Source organism: Primulina eburnea, chromosome 14, assembly GCF_022965805.1.
Source record: "Primulina eburnea isolate SZY01 chromosome 14, ASM2296580v1, whole genome shotgun sequence".
Taxonomy (NCBI): Eukaryota; Viridiplantae; Streptophyta; class Magnoliopsida; order Lamiales; family Gesneriaceae; genus Primulina; species Primulina eburnea.
Window position 1 is genome coordinate 23,680,555 of NC_133114.1, and position 25,038 is coordinate 23,705,592.

Below are 25,038 nucleotides of genomic sequence, written 5' to 3' on the forward strand. Positions count from 1 at the left end.
ATAACTCATAATGAGAAATATTGAGCAATAATGAAGAATTTTTGTAAAGATTTATTCATAATAATTTTAAAAATTTACCTTAAAAGATATGTCATTTCAAATTACATAAATCTATAATTGCTTTACTTATATCCATCCTTCATAAAAATACATCTTCGTGAATTGCAAGATCATCAAATAAGTAATTGTTATAGTTTATGATCTTTACAAAGACGAAAAATAGTTAAAATTAGTAAAACTGTATGTATTCAATCATATATTGTTAAATTTTAATAATAAAATAAGACTTTGAAAAATTTTAGTTGGATTTTTTTAAAAGAAAAATAGATAGAATAATTAATACTCACGAAATATTTATAAGATCATCTTCCTTCTATATCCAATAATGCTTTGTATCATTTTTGTAAAATGTAATTAACCGTCGAACATTCTTCATAACACCAACCCACATATTTAATTATTTGGCTTCATTATTTTAATTCGTCGTTTTAAATTAATTATTCTCAGTTAATGCAAAATAGAGGATATTTAATATCATGTCCTTACACAAATTATGTTTTTTTGTGGAAAAAATTCACTATATTTACAACCAAATAAAACAAAAGAATTTTGGTATTTCAATATTGTACAAACTAATTTTTTTGGGAAAAAAATTATTTTGGCTTCATCTATAAACAAATAAAACCAATGATTTTTTGGTTTCAATATTCTCAAATTAATATTTTGCGGGAAAAAATATGTTCAATTCATCTACAAGAAAACAAAAACCAAAGAATTTTTGAGTTTCCATCTTCTTGGCAACTTGATCCTTGCCTAGTATACGTAGATTGATAATCTTGACATCATCATAATAATTGATTTTACAAAAACATCCTCACCAAATTAAAGATACACTTCTTGCATATATAAAATCATTCAAAAGATTATAAATCTACAAAATAAAATAAATCACATTCAAACAAATATTTTTGTGAAAAACATTTGTTCACTTCATCTACAAGTAAATAAAAACCAAACAACTTTGACTTTGTCTATAGAGAAGTAGTGAGTATTGCTAATGAATAAATTTTATAGAAAATTTATTTATTATAATTTTAAAAATTTAGATTTGTCAATATATATCTCTTATAAAAATAATCATTCGTTAATTGCAAGAATCTCTCATAAAATAATTGTTATAGTTTCTAGCCTTTAAAAAGAGGAAAATATAGTTAAAATTGTAGGACCGAACACTTACCTCTTTACCAAAAGCTATAGCTAGTAGTAATGGTGGAACTCAAATCTTTTAAACCGCACAGCAGCTCAAGCACCACGGTTCAATCGCTCTACCAAGCAGGGACAATTATTGTACCCAACAATCTCCCTCCCAATAATTGCACTCCTTGCAATCAATGAGAATCGAACTCGTGACCTTGGCTCTGATACCAAATTGTAGGACCGAACGCTTGCCGCTTTACCAAAAGCTATAGCTAGTAGTAATTGTGCAACTCAAATCTTTTAAACCATACAGCAGCTCAAGTACCATGGTTCGATCGCTCTACCAAGTAGGGACAATTATTGCACCCAACAAAAATTAATACAAATATATTATTCAATCTTATATCGTTGAATTTTCATAATAAACCAACGCTTTGAACAATATTAGTTAACTTTCTTTTTCATAAAGAAATATAGATAAAATAAATATCAATGAAATATTTATTGGGATTATATCTGATAATTCTTGTATAATTTTGTAAATGTAATTAAATATCGAACTTTCTTCATGACACTAACCTTGTTAAAACAAAAACAAAATTAGTTTAATTATTTGGCTTCATTAGTTTAATTCTTCATTTAAAAAAAATTAATCTTAATGAACGTAAAATAAAAGATATTTAACATCATATCGTTATACAAATTAAGTTTTTGTGGAAAAAATATTTTCACTTTATTTACAAAAAAAATAAAACAAAAGACTTTTGTTATTTTAATCTTCTAAAAAATAACTTTTAGTGAAAAAATTCTTTCACACTTTATCTATAAATAAATAAAACTAATATACTTTTGTATTTCATTCTTTTCAAATTAATATTTTTTGTGAAAAAAGTTTGTTCAACTCATCTATAAGTAAATAAAAATAAAAGAATTTTAAAGTTTCAGTTTTTTTGGCAACTTGATCATTATCTAGCATAAATGTAGTTTGTCAATTTTGTCCTTATCATGATAACTGATTTGACAAAAACATCCTCACTAAATTTTTCCTGTATGTACAAACTAAGGACAAAGTTGACAATACACAATAGAAAACTTTGACCTTGATTCACACTTTTATAATATATATATAGATTATATATATTAATAAAATGTTAAAAATTCAATACAAGCCACATGTAGCTTAGTGGATAGAGACTTTGTATTTTAAACTTCATGTTTTAGGTTTGATTTCTACTTTGTTCTTTTTTTCTCTTTCTTTTATTATTATTTTTAAATTCATATATCAAAATTATAGTTTAGTCCCTCACTATTTCTTATAATTATATTTTGATCCTCATTTAAATACAAACCATATGAATTATAAAAAAATATTATACAAGCACGCAATGCGTGCGTCGATGCACTAGTATACATAAAAGGAGAAAGGTAGAATGGGTTCGACGGCTTGATCTACGGAAAAGGAGGAGAAAAGTTCGACCCAAAATCGTTCTTGTTTGAATCAAAGGGTTCGTGGAATTTTCCAATCCCCGACGACATTTCAAACCATATCAACTTAAATATCAAAGACAAATGTGATTCTTTTCTTTAACAAATCAATTAAATATATGTGGGTGTATGTTAACCGTTAATACTAAATATGTTAACCGTTAATTTTGGAACACTTCCACATTATTTTTATAAGTAGTAACCTTCACATTGTTTTTGGCAGTAGTAATTTTTCTCTAAATTTCATTAAATGAAATGTGCTCATATATTCTTTTATAAGCTTACACGTTTTATTCCACCAAACTCTTATCGTCAAGTTTAACTATCTCAATGAGTATACGGAAACATATACTTGAATCACCATCAATGATTCAGGGATATAACTAGTTGTAGGTTCAAAACTTTTTGTGATTCAGGACAACGTATGTCTCTTATTCAGGACCACTCTAATTAGCTTCATTTTATGTATCAATTCTTTGATTATAGATGGTCAGGGTTCTTTTTTGATAGGACAAATCTAATCATGGTAAGAATGTGAAACTAGGTAGCTTAATTTTCCAAAAACACACCTATCTACTTTGGATGTACATTCCATGCACTATATTCTCATCAGATCACATACTAATAACATAATGAGTTAAGTTTTATCAAGAATTCAGTAGATCAAGATTTGTTTAGTGAGAATTAGATCAGAGAACTGATTCTTATGACAAATAGAGGAACTCTCAATATAGACCAGATTACCTGATCATAACATCAAAAAGCTTCATATCATTAAAGTATTTAGAAAACTCAATAGTTTGAAGATATCTAATTGAGTATATTTTTTACTTGACATAGATATGAAAGCTAATTGTGCTCACTTTGAGACTTGCAACAACTCTTAGTTGATATACGAGGATCGTCTTATCACGTGGAGACATAGATATGAAAGTTAATTTCGGTTGTACGACCACTACTAGAAGAAGAAAATTTGTACTCCAAGCCAGATTTTACTATCAAAGAATGTTTTTTTTTAACCATTGGAATGAAGGCTTAATAAATATCATCGGGTTATCAATTTACTAAGTTTTTTTTAGATCAAGAGCATTCAAAGCATATAAAAAGATTATAAAGCCTAGCTGAAATTTTGCCCAATTTGCTGTTTTGATAGCATTACACTTGGAATTTTTCTTCGTGTAGTTTCCTGAGCTGCAAGCCCTGAACATTCCAATGTTTTGTAGCAATTTATGTTGTAATTTTCCTCCTAGTAAACCATCCTGATTAGTGAACTAGTTATAATTCATATTGTTGTGTGTTCTAGACATTAGCATTTTGTTATAATCCTTGTAAATCATCATGATGTGTCACTGGACATGAAGTTGAAGTGATTCAAGATGTAATTGTTCCTGCTAAGTGATTTGTACGTGTGTTAGTGACGCCTTAATATATTTCGAGAAGAAAAATGTGTAGAATTTTCAAGCTTTGAACTTCCATAAACAAACCCTCGGAGTACTTACATTTCAACATTTTATTTCTACAAACTTACATATTGTGCTTGTGCTGGATATTTTTAAAGCAAATCAAATTTGACTCATCTTATTAGCCCAATTCTTTAAGATCTTTAACCACTTTATTTATATAAAGTAGAAATTTGGCACTCAACAACATCTAGATATAAGGCACAAATGGGAGCAATAATAGTGTGAGAAATCTCATATTGAGTTGCACTCCAAAACGTATCTCATTTATCACGTAAGATCGGATTTAGTTTTGGATACTGACAATACAATACTTAAAGCGCCTATGAGAAATCAAGATCAGACTTAAGGACATAGCGAGGAGGAAGGGTGATCGTCGAATAAAAGATCATAACATCGTGTCATATCACTCGACTAAGAGCATAAGCTCATGAAGTCAAAGAAGACAGATCAATTCACTTGATAAAATAAGGAAAATAAAGAAGAATGAAGAAAAATTGAAGTAGTAAAGGTCAACAGCTCAGAGCAGCACGATTCTTCAAGAAAAGATTTGCAGATCTTCAAAGAATGTGTCAAAACATAGGCACAATAAATCAATCAAAGACACCAAGAAGATTAGAAAAGATTACAGCTCCGAGTCTCAAAGATCAACAAACATAATATGTGATCTGATGTGACAATTTTGATTATAATACTGAAAATAGTCGGATATAAACTTGTTTATCAAATTTTGGTGTCGTTGCCGGCATGATTGAAGAATTTGTCTCTGGTGCCACTTGTTGAAGAATTATCCCTATAATTCAGAGCTGGATATCTTCTTGGTTATTTACAGAATTTTATTCACCGGTTGTATTGTTGATCAGAATTTAGATATTGAAGATGGCTTCCACATTACACTCAACAATTACTGATTCAAGAAACCTAAAGAAAATGAAGAAGATTGACTCAATGATTTACGTGGTTCGGCTTTTGCCTATATTAACTTTGTTAAAATATCGATTACAACTGATAGAAATATTGGGAATGGTGATTTTCATACTTGGATCGAACTTTTTGATATAGAAAACCATAGCTTATCAATGGAGCATCCTCGTGATTATTTTCATCCAAACTTTCTACATAACAAGGTTGATTAGATTTTATCCATAGGCATTTCCACTAAGAAACATTCGCACCATACCAAAGGCAAGAAAAATAATTTCATCGATAAAATTTTCAAATTAAGTTCCTTCCCCTTACCAAATATATCAAGAATTGGTCCTAAAAAATTGTCTCTGTGTTTTGTGCCATATATGTTGTTAAATTTCAATTTTAATATATTTTTATGTAATTTTTATAATTTTGATCATTTTTTCCGACATGACGTTGATGTAGCGCTATCGTGGTGCAATACCATATTAGAATTCCCAATTGAAAATTATTAAAATTACAAATTTTTTTTTTTTGAAAGGTAAATGTTGTAATTATCAGACCATATAAATAAAGAACCAATTATAAAAGATAAAAATTCCAATTTCTCATACACTAAAACTTTTAGCCTGACTTGTTGTGGTTAGGGGTGGGTACGGTACGGTATACCGTATCGAACTACGGTATAGTATACCGTACCGAAAATATCGGTATGTAATTTTTCCATATCGATACCGGAAATTTATTCTGTATACCGAATTTTCGGTATAAAAAAAGTTCATACCGGTATCGTATCGATACCGAAAATTTTGTCGGTATACCGCAAAAATTGTCTGTATACCGAAAAAAAATATTCCGTACCGATACCGACACCGAAAATTTCGTACCGTACCGAAATTTTCGGTATATCGATTTTTTCGGTAAGTTCGGTATTTCGGTATTTTTTCCCACCCCTAGTTGTGATCCATCAAAATAAGAAATTGGTGTTGTGGGAGAAGTATTATTTTGGACCTAAAATATTTTGGCCTCTCTTCTTTAACGTCCCCAAACTTATGACTTCAAACAATCATAGTCCCCAAATTCGATTCATTTGTATCTAGAGATGACAAGGGAGTGGGGTGAGGAAGATTTTGTCATTCTCATTCTCATCATCGTTCTCGAGTTCTATCCCCACCTTCATATCCGTCTCAATTCCAGCTTTTTCGGGTTCGAGGATTCTCCTGTTTCAAAAATATTAATGGAGCGGGACGGAACGGGTTTGGAGAATCCTTGAAATTATTATTATAGAGTTAATGATAATATTAATATTAATATCAATAATAATAATAATAATAATAATAATAATAATAATAATAATATCCTTAATATTTTCAAAAAAATTAATATTAATATGAATATTAATAATATCAATATTATTTAATAATATTAGAACGAGTTCGAGGATGAAGATAATATCTCTATACCCCCTAATTATTTAGGAGATTTTTAATCTCCGAACATTAACCCAAAAAAAAATGGGTCTCATGTGAGACCGTCTCACAGATATGTCACGGATCATAATCTGTGAGACGAGTCAACCCTACCTATATTCACAATAAAAAGTAATACTCTTAGCATAAAAAATAATACTTTTTCATGAATAATCCAAATAAGAGATCTGTCTCACAAATACGACCTGTGAGACCGTCTCACATAAGTTTTTGCCCCAAAAAAATTGAATATCTCCATCTTTATTAGAGTCAGTGCCAATGGCCAGTGGGTTTCACATGCTCAATTGCTACCAAAAATTTGGTAAGTTTTTAATCAGTATAATTACTATTCCACCTCTGTTGGTTATAACCAAAATCGATTTGAACCATATTTTCCAGTATATGGTTTTCCATCAGTCCTAACGATCGGATATCAAAAGTATCCAAAATTCACAAGTAAAAGGACCATTTAATTTTTTAATATCCCATAAAACATTACCTACACAGTTTTATGTTAAAAAATCATAAAAGGACCTTTTATTAATATCCCATATAACATGACCTACACAGTTATAGGTTTAAAAATCATAAGATAAAACAACGTAATTATCCCCCATTTTGCCAAAAAAAAAAAGAAGTCTAATGACAGACAGCTTGCATACATGAAACATTGCAAAACATCATCGAAACAGATATGTTATTCCAAAAGCAATTAACAAAATTTAATGTATAAAACAACAATATGTTGGAGAACGTTAAAAAGAAATCAAAGATTCACAATTGGATCAAACCCCAGCTCACTGCCTAGCAGTAAGACATCACAACAAGATCACTGTAATAAGTCTATAGGTGAACTAGATTCACCATTCATGTCGAAATTAGACTCTCCTTCCCCCTTTCTACCCACCGTGCCAAACCTCCGACATGCAATGGTTTTATTACACAAGATAAACAGATATAAATGCAAAACTTATGTCTAAATTAGGTTTACCGAGCAAGCTTCTTCTAGTGACATCAATCAGCCCATTACTTTGCGAACCTGAATATGGTGGGTAGATTCTCGACGCCAGATTGGTTGAGCGCCACTTTGCACCAGAGTGACGTATTGCCCTTCAATCACTAAGCCCTTAGTCTGAACAAAGGAAAAACAAGATTCTTTTATGGTATCACCTGCTTGCATAAAATAAAGTACGCCCACGAAAGAAAGTTGCACGAATCTTATTTACCAATAAAAGCTTCAAAGCTTGAGAAAATGTTTCCTCCACATCATCTGTAAACTTCATGTATATGGGCATCACACCATGATAAAGGATCAAACGTTGCTTCACTCTTTCTCTGTCCATTTGAAAATAAAATCACAGTCATAATTAAAGGGGAGAATATGAAGATATGGAAAACTCTGGAAAAATGAATGTGGAGAAAATTCAAACCAGTCATGCTTCACCCTTCACCACAGAAATAGCCAAAACAAATATCACACACAACACGACCATGATGCTAACGTCTTCCACATATAAGAGGATCAAATGTATTTACACACAATGATTATTTCTAGACAGTGTAATAGAAGGAAACATCATGAAGAAACCTCTTTAGTCCTTGAGTTTATGTATGCTTTTATCAAATAAATATCAGTTGCTAAATGTTAGATATTATTGAGAACAAAATCCTATCACATAGCATGACAGTGGGCACAAGAACTTACACATTTGTGAAAGCAAATATGGTTGATGATGGGCGGTAGTGACTCAAAGTTACAGCCATGGATCCTGTTCTGGTGAAAACTATGATGGGAGTAGCTAGAGTGTTCGCCATTGTGGTGGCATGGAAAGCAAACATATCACCCATTTGGCTCTGCAAATTATTTCCATGAGTTACACAGTTATAACCAAATAAGAAAAAAATAAAAGGTAGAAAATAGAGAAGATGGAAAAAAAGAAAGTGATCAGGACAAATATTTCATTTTTTATTTAATTTTTTTACTTGATGCACGCACCTTGTAGACTGAAAATTGGCCTGGTGGGCTGAGAGAGATCGGGAGACTAGACTCGGTCCTCAATGCCACAGTGTGCATCACTTTGACGGCCTTCAATGGAAATCTAAGGACAATAAAGAAAAAAATTATGAATCATACACTAGTTAAATGATTGATATACGTTGAAAACTAATTATAGTAATGAAAATTCAAGGTGTACGCAATGTGCTTTGTAACAAAGGTAGGAATGGGTCAGGGAAGGCACTTGTAGCAAATCACTGTAAACCAAATCACAGAAGCAAAAATAAGTAAAGCAGGAAATAATTGAGACCCATACAAAATTACAAAAATAGACGCCGTCACACCAACCATTTTAGAGCTACAGAAATCAAAATAGAAAGAAAGAAAGAAGAATATATAAAAGAAATTTCACAAATTTAAGTGGAGACTATCTTTTTTCCTACTTATAGGTCAATAGTTCATGCAACGAAGAGTTTTGAACTTACGGTTAATAACTGGGGAAAGCCCAGCAATCATGATGCACACTTTAGACAAACAAAAACAATTGCGAAGATCCAATTCGAGAAATGCTAAATGTTGACAACATAAGCCTAAACCGGTTATCCAAAAATTAGTCATACATCTCACAGCGACCAAAAGAAATGTGCTTTAACAGAGTCCAGCACAAGTGTCCATTCATAGTGAACCATGTGAATCCAAAGCTAAATTTAGATTTCATAAATATTGCACAAAGTTCAACTAGTGAAACTTTAACAGTCAGTGTGTTTAATTTAGGAAAAAAACTGGTAGGTAAAGAACATGGAAAAAAGTGGTATAATGCCTTCCATGACCAAGATGGCTTACTTCCCATGGGCAGTTTCTCCTGAAAGCATAATTGCATCAGCACCTTCACGTACTGCAATTGCAATGTCAGAAACTTCAGCCCTTGTTGGAGTTGGGTGATCAATCATACTCTCTAGCATATTTGTAGCTACTATAACTGGTTTTTGCATGCTCCGGCACCTTCTTATGATGTCCGCCTGTTTGCAAAGTGAAATAACAAAGTTTTGACCTAAGTGCTGATTTGGAGGTCTATCACTCCTCATTAGGTAAATTTTTTCTCACATACTAGTGAAAATAATAAAACAGTTCCACGAAAAACGTCGGAAATTGGATCACATAATCTTGAATACAGAGGAATCTAGAAATATCATATGAAAGGGACGGGGCTGGTTGAGGTAAATTTTTCCCTTGAAAATTAAGTATGTTCGATTTTACTCTCTTTTACTTATGTTTTACATCTTTCTTCAATTTTTACTTTATAGTAAAACATAGATACTTTATTTTTTTCTGGTTCTACTATTACTATTACACTACCTCTTTCTTTGTTATTTTTTCCCTTTCTTTTGATGAATTTCATGAATGGAGAAGAATATGTTAACCAAAAACTTCTCGCATGAGGTATGATGTGATCCACATAATGATCAACAATCAAGATAATGATGGACAATTCAAGTATCTTGATGCTTACGAATTAAAGAGCATGAAAGAAGTTAAAGATTGAAAGATCGACGATTTGAAGAAATTCCAGAAGTTGAAAGTTTATGCTTGAAAGTTTAAATTATTTGGTTTATTGGTCATGTAAATAATGGTTGTTAATTAGAGGCCTATTTTGTTAGCCTTAATCTCGTTAGTTTATTTTAATTTTAGGATTTAGTTAGCTAGTATATGATATGGGCCATGAATTTCCATATTTTAAGCTCATACAGCTATTTTAATTTTTACGTAAGTTTTCTTGTATAAGTATGTCTTGTAGACGAGAATTGTACACAAAAAATCATATTTGAGTTTTCAATAACATAATGGAGAGTTTTTTCTTTTGTTCATCTTTAATATATCAAACTTATCAAGACTTCTATTTTGTGGCATTTGTAGAACTTATCAAGGTGTGATCCTAGTGACATTCAAAATATCGACTTATTACCATATTGTGCTTCGTGTACGCGTGTGTGGCGTCTTCACTAATCCATCATAAACCAAGATTCATGCTATTCTAAACATTGGGTAGAGGTTTTTATCACATCAATTGAATTCAAAGCTTCGAGCCTAAATTCAACCTATCTCGTTGTGTGTTTTTATTCTGAGTGTTTTTTTTTAAAGATACTTTTTATTTGTTTATTCCACGTTGTTGCTCGAATTTTCGGCAAATAATATTTTAAAATACCATTCTCGTGTGCCACTGATTTGATTCTGTCAAACGATGAATGATAAAGATCGAAAGATTATGCTTGTTAAACATGGCAAGTGGCGTCTCAACTAGTATCACGTCAAGGTACCTGTAGCAAAGGGACTTCTTCAATGGGGAGTTCAGCTCCAAGATCACCACGAGCCACCATGGCCTATCATCATAAATGATAATAACAAGAATTACATAGCGCCGTCTGGTCCTACATAATATCATTAGCTACTCAATTCAAGATTGTAAACCTGTCACATTTACTGTGGGAAAGTTTGCTTGAAGCAGCTACATCCACCAGTTAATAACCCTTCCCCCTCATTAACTTCAAATAGTAAATATTTTCTTTGTTTGATGTTTACCAGTATCCACAAAGATTTTCTAAATATCACCAAGTTCAACAAAAAGTTGACTAACAAATTCCATTCCATCAACTATGTATCATATGACGTATCTATAAACAACAGAATATGTGCAACTATGTATTTAAAAAGCTAAGGTCAAAACCACCATAACCAAAATAAGCAGAATAATATCAGGAAAAGAAAGTGAGATGAATGCAGCCTAGATACTTCAAAAGAGTGTTGCAGGGGTTTAGAGGTGGTTTACTCGGGTGCAATTTGTTGGAGATATCTATCAGATTATTATCTGGTTAGGATAGAACTTTATATTTTTATATGAAGTAAGTTATTTGATCGACTTATCTTCTAAAATATGGGAAGTTAGGTCGATAGAACTCAATAAATACTGCTTGTATCTCTTATATTCTACCCTAGGGGTGGTTTACTTGTGTTTTGTTCAACACCATTATTCTACCTTATTTTACGACACAATTTATTTATGCAAACAATGCAATATTATGAAAGGGTCCAAAAGGCAATAGAATTAAACAATGGGGTTTTTGGCCGAAAACATTTCCCCCCAGAAAATGATACTTGTAAAATAACCATGTTTTTTTGTCAGAGATCATTACCACCTCCCCCCTAGATTTATACTGTCAAGCCAACCCCAAAACAAAAAAATGGTTACAAGACAGTTGAGAACAATGGTAAGTTCAACTTTCTTCATAATTCTTTGCTGCTTAATTTATGATAAGCATACAAACCTGAGCATTAAATACTTATGTTGCACAAACACAAAATTTATTGAGAAGATGTCAAAATTACTAAACTGACCCCATCAGATGCAGAAATGATAGAATGAAGATTCTGAATAGAATCAGCACTCTCTATCTTCACAATTACATGAATATCAGCATTGCACCCTGCAGATCAAAATCTTTAAAACCTAGAGAATATAAACTAACAAGAACACAAAGAAATCCATCCTATGAAGGAAGAGATGATTAAACGGCAACCTTTTAGATAATCTTTCAATTCATGGACGACCTTAGCATCCTTTACAAATGAAACTGCATAGAAATCAACTTGATTGTCTACTCCAAACTTGATATCTTCCCAGTCTTTTTCTGTAAAGATACTTAATTTCATGTACACTTCACGATTTCCACAATTAAAATTTTTGAAATAATAATGAAAATTATAAGAGTACTATGATGTTCGTAAACCTGTTATCGATGGCAGAGTTGCACTTTTTCCACGTACATTTAAGTGTCGCCTTGATTTTAGTTCTCCACCATCAATTACATTACATTTCACCAAATCACGTGTCTTTGATTTCACAGCTAATGACATCATTCCACCTGTAGAAGAGAAAAAAGTAAACTTGTCACTCAAATCGTTGGGAGTCAGGTTCATCTAAGGCCAACAATCAAATGTGGACACATGAGTTACAAATTCACCAGCTTCAGCATTTAGAGAGGATGGTACTCACCATCAACAAGTAGAATGTCCCCAACCTCAACATCATTTATAAAGTCATCATAGTTAACACTGACAGTATCTTCTGTGTTTATCCCTCTTCTAATTGTAAAATTGAACTCTTGTCCCTCCTTCAAAAGGATTGGCTGTGACACATCTCCACTTCTAACCTCAGGTCCCTGAATGAAGAACAATAAGACAATAAAATATGAACATGGAATAGAGCAACCAGGAACACACATTAGAGTGCGTATAGGGAGATTTCTTTTTTCGAAGGATTGGGACATGATAAACTTCAATGACCAGTATAAAACCACTTTTATCAAAAAATGTAATTCAGAATATCAGTGAAGAATCAGATATAAACTTCAATATCTGGCATTAACTGGTTGTTGGAAAATATATTTCTCATCTGGAAAAATTTTCAGATCTAGTTAAAATTAATTAGAATTCTTCTAATTATGTTAGGATTCATATTTTATGGGTTTCATTCTAGATTAGGGATTCTCTGTCCATATTTACTCATTAATAACATACACTGATCCCAAATTCCCGACTTACAAGACTATCAATATTGAAGGTTGAAACTTCTGTTAATAATTGATTTAATTGCTGATAGACTTGGTATTATAGTATCAATACAGCTATCAGTATGCATGAGCAACCGAAGTCCTGAGAGAAAAAGTAAGATGGAAATAGAGTGACAAGTAAATATGATGCTATAACATGGATACCAAATGCCAGATATGAATAAATTTAAAAAATTGGAAAAAAATCAATTGGTGACGTAATTAACATATTTACATATGATGACCAAGGAAATTATTCGCTGTTTGTCTGCAACTATGAAGAATAACATATAAGTTGCAAGAAACATAGAAAATAATATTATGCCCCGTGTTCATCATGGACGTGTCAGCATTTCAGGCTTTTTTTGACTTAACTCTTTAGTTAAATTAACCAATTTATTTAGACTTCATCTATATTCTCTTGGTTATTTGATTTTATATTGATCAGTTCCTGAAAAATTTAGTTCTTATCACAGAAACTCAAGTCTGCATCATGAGCCTATCAAAATGATTATACATACTACTATCTCCATCTTTCATATGGTGTTATTCCATATGAAGAGACAAAAGGTATCAACACCTAGGGTCACTGAGGCGGCGGCAGTCATTTAGCCCTTAATTTAGCACCTTTAACAAAAATGAAGAAACAAACCCCTCTTTTTCTGATCCAGTTCATCCACCACCTTGATGCTTAAACCTTTCAGCTATTTGACATAGAAGGGAAGTGTAGTTTGATGAAATAAAGTAAAAGAAGCTCTACGTCACACACAAGCTAAAGAAAGGATCTCGACGAAAGAAACACTAGTATTCATATACTTTACGAGAATATTGAGCTCTCGGGTACCATCATAACTCCCGCTTCAATTTCTCAATATCCCTACATCTATTCATCACCCATTTTACACTCCCCTTTTGTTATAAAAGATGAGGAGAGCATCATGAAGCGACAGTCCTTAGAGATAGAATGGCCTGTAAATGCTAACACTTTATGATGACTTATTTCATGTTGTCCCAGCCAATAAAATTGTAATTTCTTAATCCTTGATATACTAAATATATCAAGAACTATTAGACATATAAAATTCTCTCGAATTCTCCACTTCTAGTAGAGGGGATTCAAATTTAGTGCGATAAACTGTCAAGAAGCATACCTTGGTATCTAACATAATAGCCACAACCTTCTCTTCAAATTGAGCATTGTATTCTTTAACCATATCTATGGTTTTCTGGTGAGATGCATGATCTCCATGAGACATATTTAAACGTGCCACATTCATTCCAGTTTCCGCCAGTTTCCAGATCATTTCCCGTGAGCTGGTGGAAGGACCAATAGTACAGATTATCTTGGTTTTTCTTTGAGAATTGATATTAATCCGTGTGAACCCCGGCGCATCAATACTTGACTGAAAATCAAAATAATGAACACAAATATTATCAGGTAAAAAAGGAATGCATGTATTGGTCAGTTAAGTTAGACAAAGGGAAATCCAAATCCAAAATTTATTCCATGTACGAAAGTTTTAAAAACTAAAATCTCTATCTGATTAAGTTCTCCAAAGATAAGGTAACCACGCCAAGTTTCTCAAACTTCTTTCTTTGATACGAAAGTTCTTAAAGAGTTCTCATGTTTGGCGAATAGATTGAAACATTGACATCATTTTTCAATCCACACATTAGTAAGGGAGAGTGCAAGAGAAAAACACAATCAAGATGAAATAGATGAAGCAATTTCAATGTCAAAATTATTTCAAATGCAGTTCAATAAATGCATAACAAAATATGAAAGGATGCATTAACAACAAACAAGATCAATTTTTTAACATGGTGCCCACCATCAGACACAATTCAACATTCATGAAAGGCGAGTCGGGTGAGAGAGAGAGAGAGAGAAAGAGAGCTCACGGAGTTTGCAGAGCCATTAGGCGAAAACAGGGCAGTAGCAACTTCAGAATCACTATTTCCATAACCGCGACAAGTGATAATCTTGCTTCGTTTGTATGTTTGAAAAGGGCGGCTAAATCTTCTATTAGACCGGCTTAATTCACATTGAAAGAAGAAGTCTTTGACGTTCCTTGCAGAGCAGAGACGATCTCTTTGAGGGCTGAAAGTGGGCATCCCAGCTTGCAGATTCATCGCTGACGCCATTGAAACTCAAAATCTTGCTGAACCTACGAGTTCGCAGAGAGGTGAATTGATGGATACAGAAAAGTCGGAGGAAACGGAAAGATTTGATGAAGTCTTGTGCGAATAAAATCAGGTGGAAGTAACTGAATCAGTCAGTCGGCCATTAAAATCTCGGGAAATTCTGTGCCCTACGGCTTACATTTGGCAAGGCTTGGGGCCACACACAAATATACACCACACACTGCCTCCTCTTGTTATACGTACATGTTGAGAATATACCATGTGTCTAATATATTTTATATTTTTTGAGATTTATATATATTCTATTATTAATAAAAAAAATATGAAATTAATAATTTTAAGGAATAAAAAAACATATTGTCACTTACCTGAAATTAAATTATAATATTAGTAATTTGATCTGAAGGTAGATTTGAAGCTACATTCAAATTAAGATTATATCTGAATAGATTGATAGATGAATGTTAAATTTACACGACATAAATTCATTCACGATACATATAGGAAGATGAATTTGAAGTATACGGATTTCGATTATAGTATAACTGTTAATAATATACGAAATTTTAAATTTTTTTTTCCCAATTTAATTATCCCACTCTCTTTCCTCTTAAACTACAAGAAGCATTCAAAGAGGGCTCAAGAGGACATTTATCGCCAAAACAAACTTAAGGTTCTCATAGACGAGGAAAATGTTAATGTCATTTTCCCATTTTAAAATTTTTTCACCATTCAATTTCTCATTAAGTAACGCAAAAACAAGACTATAAGACATGATTGCTGAAAAGTTAAAACAAAAGCGACACTTAATTAATCGAATAAATACCATAGACAACAAATTAATTAATTTAGGAATCATAAATATGATGCATGATACATGTTCATTTATCCTACCAATTCGAAAAAAATTTAATCTCGCGTTTAATAAATCGCCTTAGAGTCGGATGAATTAAATGAAGATTAACTTGAGACTATCTCTATTCATAAGTGAAAACACTAAGATATCTCAAATCTTCATTTTTATTTATTAATTATCAATTACTTTAGTCTGGATATATTTAATTATTTAATTACATCCTTAAGTTTGATACACTACTTTGGTTTTTAAGATCTTATCCATAATGAGGATGTCCTGAGTGTCACCATTTAAACCTTATATTACTTTGATTAAATAGTACAGATCTAATCATTGTTATATATTTAAAGTTTCTCAAATTTTAATTATTTAATTAAAGCATTTTATGATTTAATTGTTAAAAGTCCAATCTTATTGTTCTTAAAATAATATATAAATATTATCACATAATAAACATCATAACATTTAAATCTAATACAATATATAAAAACATAAGAGTGAGATATTGTGAAAGTCATAATTTTTAATCGTGGCTTTCTAATTGCAATTTAATTGAAATAAAAAATAAAAAAAAAATAAAATAAAGCAACTCTATTTAATTTAAATAATTTAATTGTAAAATAATTATTTTACACTCAATATATTAAAATTTATATTTTTTATCAATTAAAATAAATCAGACCAAACATGTTAATTTTTTAAAAAAATATAACGAGACTGCAAAAAATAGTCCAGAAAATAAAAACACCTTTTTATAATTATATTGGACTGGCCCAATTCGAAACTGAGCATGTCCCATGCGAATTAGCTGGTTAGTTCGGCTAGAATCAAAGAAAGATTTTTTTATTATTTTAATTATGTTTGGCCCAACCCAAAATATTTTGGGTTGGGCCGCCCATGATTGTAGCCCAACTTGGAGGGATTCGCATATTTTGGGTTGGGCCACCCATGATTGTAGCCCAGCTTGGAGGGATTCGCATAAGCGGCTCCTTAATCACTCAACATGATGGTGTCATGGATGGAAAGTTAGAAGCTGCAAAATGCGATGTAGTACAAAGACTTCATCTTTCCTGTCGTCGTACCATAACTCGTCCAGTGAGTCACTTTACCCACGCAACCTGTGTTCGAACTAGTGAGAAAAAGTGGTCGGAGCCACCTAGGTGAGCCGTGGTGGTCGAACACTCCACCGCTCTGCACCCTTGTTTCACTGCTTTGACAATTTCCAAGTTTTGTTGTCGACGTTGATTGAAGAGTTTGTTGGAAATGTTATTGTATAAAATTGGAATAAAAATAAATCACAATTGAGATAAAACTATGAATTCAATTGAATAATATAAACATAAAACGCATATGTATTTGTGGACAGGAATTGAATATGTTTATGCTTTTGAAAGATCTTGAAAATTGTGTTAATTAGGTTACTTTTTATTATTGCATGTTTTGTATATAATTGAATGCTAATTATCTTATTGGTTAAGTATAACAATTTCAAGCGAAGACAAAATATTTGAACTCAAACATAAATTGAGTGTTGACACATTACAATAATAGTTTTTACAAAATATCAGTAGAGATTCAACATAGACAAAACTTCAGCTAGTACCAATTATCAGTTGAGCGATATAGACCTATACTTTAGTAAATAAAAACATATACTCGAAGCAAAATAAATTATCAATACCAATTCATCTGAAACTAACAGTTTCTTTAAAACAGATTCTTCGTTTCACACGAGTGCTTTAAAAATCAATGAACGTCTGTTTTTCATGAAACAAAACTAGTAACAATTAATCACAAATTGTTTCTTTAGGCATATTAAAAACATACCAGAATGTTATCACTTTGAACAAGATGAATCAAATGTCAGAAAAAGATGAATCAAACTTCGAGAGAATACAAGTGAATTGCTTAGAAAACAAGTATTTGAATTGTTGAAATGAACTCCCTGTTTTTAGACTTGAAAATGAATTATTAACACCCCCACTAACTCACATTCAAAAGTGTTGTTTGTGGTGTTCAAAGATGAGAGGAGAAGCAAGAAGAAAATAAATTAATGGCTTTGTAGAGACAAGTGTTGAACACTTTCTCCTTAAGAAGAATTTGTCCCTCACAATGTGTTAAAGGTTGGTGACAATCTTCTCCCAATATTCAACTACAACTCTTGAATAATGAGCACTCAAATATTCAAGTTCTATCATAAGGAAATGAATGGAACTCTATCTTGTTGAAGAAGGAAGAAGAAGAAAATGCAAAAAGATGATATTAGATTTTTAAAAATCAATCATTTAATATTTTCTATGTTAAAAGACATGATCTTTCATTCATAGGAAGTGTCCCTTAGCCCTTGTAACTGATCACAATCATCAATCAATGCCAAGGAAATGAAAAAACATCAGAAAATTTGAAGGGACACGAAGACCTGCAGGCACCCGTTCGCGCCTGCACGCGCGCTGTCGAGAGCGCTCGACAGCGCCTCGGTAGGCGTGCGCACCCGCGTACACGCGAATTTTTTTCTTCGATTTTCGTCCCTTACATGTTCCGACTATTCGTTTAAGTTTGTTCATCATTTGATGAACTTGTTTCGAGTTTAATTCAGAACCATCGAATTAATATTCGTTCATTAAGTTTCGTTCTTCATTTCAAATTTTTCCATCAAACATATTGATTTATTTGCTTAATTTTCATTCATTAAGCATAAAAGTCCAACAATCCCCCATGTGAATGAAATTAATGCATGAATGCTCGTGATGCATAAGAGAGAGTATATGTGAAGTCCCGAAAATTTTAAGTCCATATGAACCAAGTGCGTGCAAGTTATTAAATTCCTTATGTATTTTATTAAATGATTTTAATGCATGCTTTCATTTAATTTATGAAATTTATTATTTTAATTATTTATGTTTATTTAATGTATGTTAACATGTTTCTTGAGTTTTATGTTTCAGACGATTATTCGAGGCGAGATCGAGGAAAGGAGACCGAGACGATTTTTAGTAAATTTTAATGTTGTATTTTATTTTAAGTTAGGTATGAGACATTTTAAATGATTTATGAAGTTTTAATATTTTTAAAAGCCTAATTTAAATATTAAGTTATTTTAGGAGTTTAAATTTTTAAAAGTTTATCAAATGTGGATTTTAGTGATTCTAATTGTGACATTTTATTTTAGAAGTTTGAGCAAGAAATGTATTGAATATGTTTTGAACAAAAATTAGATCCGAAAATTCCTGTTTTGATGTTCTTTCGAAAACTTCAATTTTTCGGTACATATTTTGAGAAAACTTTCAACTACAAAAACGTAGATCTTTTCGATACGTTCGATTTGATATAAAATTCGAGTTATTTAGATTAAAAACAAGTGAGTTATGGTGTTTTTAGTATGACTGCTCAAATTAGATCCGAAAATTTCTGTTTTGATGTTCTTTCGAAAACTGCAATTTTTCAGTACATATTTTGAGAAAACTTTCAACTACAAAAACGTAGATCTTTTTGATACGTTCGATTTGATATAAAATTCGAGTTATTTGGATTAAAAACGAGTGAGTTATGATGTTTTTCGTATGACTGCTCAAATCGTGTTTCAAGAAAGTTATGAATTTTAATGCGTTCTTGAAGTTTTTATGTTGCAGGCTTTGTTGGGGATCGATGGGTGATCGTTGCTGCATATAAGAAAGTTAGTAATGATGTTTAGAGTATTTTTGAGGTTTCGATTCATGTCGTTAAGAGCTTGAATTATTAAGAAGTCGTAAGAAATAAACTTTAATATAAATGACAGTATTTTTGGGTCGTATAAATTGTAGGATGATTATAAAAGTTTAGTTCATTGTTATGGTGTCCTAGAATGGTCTCATAGTGTTGAATCTTGATGCATTATGTGTTAATTGGGAGAATAGACATATCATAAAATTTTCATCAAATAATTCGTTGGGCAGACGGACACGGACCCGGAGACGGAGGTTAGCACGGGGTTCGTGCCTTCTCATTTCTTCGACACATATTTAAACGCACAGACACGGACCCTACATGGACCTAGGGACTGGGTTCGTTCCCCTTCTTTTACATGACACATATGAGGCAGTACCTACACGGACCCGGGGCCTGACCTGAGTACGGGGTCCGTGTAGCTTCAGTTTTTGGGATAAATATTTTATCACTTAAGGTTTGGTTTGAGGTTTTATGCTATGATTTAACATTGATGTTTTACAAGGTCAAGTGGTGAGAAATTATAGAATGTTCTAAGAATTTATTTAGCTTGAGATTAAGCATGACTTTTACGTTTAAGTTGTACACGTTAAGCTTATGAATTCATGTTAGTATGTTGCAGCAACCACACGATTGACATCCAACGAATCCCTCAGCGCCAAGTAAGTATGTATGACGTGCAAAGAAAATATTTGAAGTTTTTGAGGTATGCTAAATGTCTTGTGACCAAAAAGTGAATGAGTTTGGAAGTCGGTGAACGTGGCCGAGGACCTCTCCACCCCGTTAAATTATGAACGGGTTAGATCGTAGTTGGAAAGCGTTAAATTATGAACGGTGACCAACCATCCCGTTAAATTATGAACGGGGATCTTATGTATGTGGCAGTGGATACGTCCCTATCAGCCCAGTACTGTGGTTTGTCTGATCAGATATTTATTATGTTATGGGTCACTTGCTTTGAAACATCCTCTACACAAAATGATGAAGTTAAGTATGTTGAAGTATGAAAGCATGTTAAAGAAAAGTTTATGTGATAGCACGTCATATTATGTATGCAAATATGTTCAAAGTTTATGCAAAGAGCAAGTTTATGAAATTTTAAGTTTATTATGCAAAGTTCAAGTTTGAAGTATGTACGATCTATTTTGAAGTTGTATGCGATTTTATTATGTAGTACTCGTTATTCCCAGTTTATACGTGTTGAGTCTTTAGACTCACTAGACTTGATCGATACAGGTGAGTATGTTGATGAGGAGACAGGAGGTGGCGACCAAGGGGCAGCCTTGGACTGAGCGGAAGGCTAAACTCGAGGACCACTATGTTTATGTTTTATGAAAACTTTAAAATATTATGTTTTTATGTTGGTTGTGAGATAATTTAGAATAAGTACTTTGTTAGAAAATTTGAGTATGGGATGTTGATTTTAAATATTATTATGTTGAATGATAAGTAACGACTGTATGAATTTTATGTTTAAGAAAATTTTTAATTTTTTTTCGTAAATTTTGAAATGGTAAAATGTACGGTACTTAACAGTTGGTATCAGAGCGGTGTTCTTGTAAAGGGTTATGCCTACTGCCAGTCGCAAGAAGCTCATAAGGTCACACCTCAAGTCTGTAAGTTTTAAAGTTTTAAAGTCTTTTAAGTAATGAGCATCAAGTCATGATTTCAGTATGTTTATGCTTTAAATTCTATTACCTGTATGTTTACATGACATACGTTTCAGAGTACAGGCGGACTTGTCGTTATGAATTGAGATTGGATCTTTAAAATTTTTATGCATGTTATGATATGAAATGAGAAAGTAATTAATTTCTTGCATGTTGGTGTGGTGGACTTGGACATGAGTAAGAATTTTACTTTTGGGCGTTTGGAAAAGTTGAAAATGATTTGTCTATATTAATTTTTGGTTAGTAGTACTGATGTTATACTTGTGGGTCATAAGTTAAACTTGACAATGATGAATGCTTTTGGGACTTGTAGATTTTATAAGAAATTTCTGATGATTCATGGTTGTTAGCTGAGTTGATTCTTTTAGAATTCCATTAAAGGATTAATGGTTCGGGACTACGACGATCTTTAGAAATATAAAAACGTAGAATTTATTTAGGATGCATGTCTTCCCAGTTGGATTTAAGGATTGAATTGCACGAATTGAGAATTTTAAAGATCTAGTTGTAATGAACAATAATTTCAGGACCTAAATGCAAAACAAAATTCTAAGAGATTATTTTTGAATTTACTAAATTTTGGATTTAATTTTTTTTTTTAGTTCGAGAATTTCAAGGTTAATGGGGTTAAATCGAAAATTTTATGAAGACAAAAATACAAATTTCGTGTAGTTGTAGGGCCAAAATGATATTTTTCGAGAATTTTAAGGGTCAAATTTTAAAGTCTGCAAAATTTTTGAGAATTAAATTCGAATCTTTGAGGAACACTTGGGTTAAATCAGTAAATTTCGAAGCTATGAGAATTGAATTTGGGTCTAATAAGCTTAAAATTTTTGAATTTTACGTTGTGAGAAATCTATTCAATGGAATTAAGAACTCCAAGAACTTATGGGTAAATGTGGAATTTTTGAAACTAGGACAAATTGTATAATTTTCGAGGAAATTAAGAATTTATGCTACAATTTTAAGAAATTGGGAGAACTAATTTAGCAGTAAGTGATAACTGAATGGTTTAAATGATAGGAATTCTCGAGGATTTAAGCTCAAAGGAATTATTAGAACCTTGAAGTATTTGGGTTATAATATTATAAGAAATAGTAATCAAGGGAGTTATAAGATGAATTGATATTTGGCTCGAAAGTTAGGCGCTAGTGAATTAATGTTGCGGCAAATTAAGAATTTAGAATGATAACGATTTGAGGTAAAAGTTGCTCAATTAACTAAGTTATAAGAGTAGACAATGAGTTAGCAAAATTTTTGGGAACTTAAGATTTATGTGTTATAAGTTTTATTAATGATCTTAACAGCTAGGACTATACTTTTGTTGGAATTTTATTTTCTAGAAAGTTGAGTATGATCGATGGTTAGGTTACTCGATAGATGTATGAAAAGATTTAAGTAGACATCTGGTCTTGAGAAATTTTTTTTTTTTGTTTTGTAAGTTATTAAGAAAATTGGGAATAAGTAAATATGTATGTTGGAATTATGTTATCTAAAAACTATTTGGATTGCGTAAGTTGAATTTAAAATGTATGAAATATTTGTTAGTACGGAAATTTTTGTGGGTGAAATAAATACAAAAGGGAATTAGTGGTGTTCAACATAAATTATCAATCAATGAATATTAAGATTTTTATTGAGTAAGAAATCTAAAAGTTTGCCATGGTGGTACGACAAATCACGATGCATTTTATTAATTAATGAATATTGCAATACAAAGTAATGGATAAACAAAAATTACAAATAATCGTAAAAATAAAGAAAAAACATGAAGAGGATATTCTCCGATAAATACAAGAATCGTAAATATAATAACTAAAATAATTGAAAATAATTTTGCAAAAGCCATTTTTTTTTTCTTCGAAAAAAAAAAATTTGATGAAGAATAAGTTTTAGAAGAAAAGAGAAAGTTGGAGTGATTGAATGTATTTGTGAGATGGTATTTATAGAGAGAAAAAAAACTAGCCGTTTGTTACCGTTTTTTTTTTTACCGTTGGTATATGTATGTATTTGTATAATTTTATGGTAAAAATATGGTGTATATAATATTAGATATGTTTAAATAATTATGTATATCATATCTCATTATTATAATGAGATGTCATAATTTATTTTGTTTAAAAATCTTATAGACTTTTATACTTGTCGTATTCCTTACTCGAAATTAAAGGTTGGCAACAATTTTATATTTGGGACGTATTTGTAAATAACTAAGTTACATACGGTGGTATTGTAAGGTAAAGAATTGATTCAAGAGTTGTAGGCCAATATTATTATGAGGTAAGAAAAATGTTCAACTTATAAGTGTATTGCCGAGGATAGGAGTTGATCAGTAAATTTTTTGGGTGCAAAGAATTCTTAAGATGGATTGCATAAATGCTAATGTAATAGGTCGTTGACATTACAAGTATAGTATAAAGAAGGTAAGATACGATAAGCTTGAACCTTCATTTCTAATACTGAGAACAACAAGAAAAGTTAGAAGTCAAGATCATAGTAAAGTAAAAGTAAGTCTCCATAAGTCAATTTAAGTTGTGAATCGCAAACGAGGTTTTTGGTAGGAAATTTAATTAGGATTGAAGAGACGTAAGACAACATAAGACTTAAATATTTATCAGAGTAGCGCAGCGGTATCATGGATTTTTGGAATACTAGAATTAAGAATATAAACTTTTGGATTATTGAGGATTAGCGAATTTCGGGGACGAAATTCAAATTAAGGGGGATAGATTGTGAAGTCCCGAAAATTTTAAGTCCATATGAACCAAGTGCGTGCAAGTTATTAAATTCTTTATGTATTTTATTAAATGATTTTAATGCATGCTTTCATTTAATTTATGAAATTTATTATTTTAATTATTTATGTGTATTTAATGTATGTTAACATGTTTCTTGAGTTTTATGTTTCAGACGATTATTCGAGGCGAGATCGAGGAAAGGAGACCGAGACGATTTTTAGTAAATTTTAATGTGGTATTTTATTTTAAGTTAGGTATGAGACATTTTAAATGATTTATGAAGTTTTAATATTTTTAAAAGCCTAATTTAAATATTAAGTTATTTTAGGAGTTTAAATTTTTAGAAGTTTATCAAATGTGGATTTTAGTGATTCTAATTGTGACATTTTATTTTAAGTTGAGATAGGGGCAATTTAAATGATTTGTTTAAGTTTAGTAATTTTAAACCTAAATCATTTAATTAGTAATTTTAAAAGTTTAAGATTTTTAAAATTAGTATTTTTGTGTGTGTTATTTTAATTGAACAGTTTATTTTAAATTAAAGTGGGTTAGCATTTTTATTAGTATTTTATTTATTAGTTAGCACAAATGATATCTAATTAGACACACCCACACGCTTCACCTACTTCTTTTGACTAATAGACACACACACACACCTTCAATTATGCATATTACATACACACACACATTAAAATATTTAAAATAGTGTGCACATTTTCAACACATTCATACACGTACACACACATACCCTTCAATTGTTTTAAAAAGCAAACACATGTTTAATTGTTCCTTTGACTATAGGGAAAA

At 31.3% G+C, this 25,038-nt stretch overlaps 1 protein-coding gene across 1 annotated transcript; it reads right to left on the bottom strand.

Annotated features, from left to right (window-relative positions):
- Nucleotides 1-7,200: 7,200 nt before the first annotated feature.
- LOC140811581 (pyruvate kinase isozyme G, chloroplastic-like) lies at nt 7,201-15,447 on the bottom strand. The gene is made up of 12 exons (XM_073169547.1): nt 15,023-15,447; nt 14,272-14,523; nt 12,565-12,730; nt 12,299-12,433; nt 12,089-12,199; nt 11,907-11,995; nt 10,832-10,894; nt 9,360-9,535; nt 8,517-8,619; nt 8,226-8,374; nt 7,747-7,855; nt 7,201-7,652 (listed from the first exon to the last, which is right to left on the bottom strand). Exons 1-12 carry the CDS (start codon nt 15,263-15,265, stop codon nt 7,539-7,541), a joined length of 1,710 nt encoding a protein of 569 aa, XP_073025648.1. The 5' UTR covers nt 15,266-15,447; the 3' UTR covers nt 7,201-7,538.
- Nucleotides 15,448-25,038: the final 9,591 nt, after the last annotated feature.

What these genes read in the sequence shown, in the direction of transcription:
- LOC140811581 (XM_073169547.1), bottom strand. Translation starts at nt 15,265, where the DNA reads ATGGCGTCAGCGATGAATCTGCAAGCTGGGATGCCCACTTTCAGCCCT. An exon ending in ATTGAAAGATTATCTAAAAG is followed by an intron (nt 11,996 to 12,088) that starts GTTGCCGTTTAA and finishes TTTGATCTGCAG; the next exon opens with GGTGCAATGCTGATATTCAT. An exon ending in GCCAATTTTCAGTCTACAAG is followed by an intron (nt 8,375 to 8,516) that starts GTGCGTGCATCA and finishes AATAATTTGCAG; the next exon opens with AGCCAAATGGGTGATATGTT.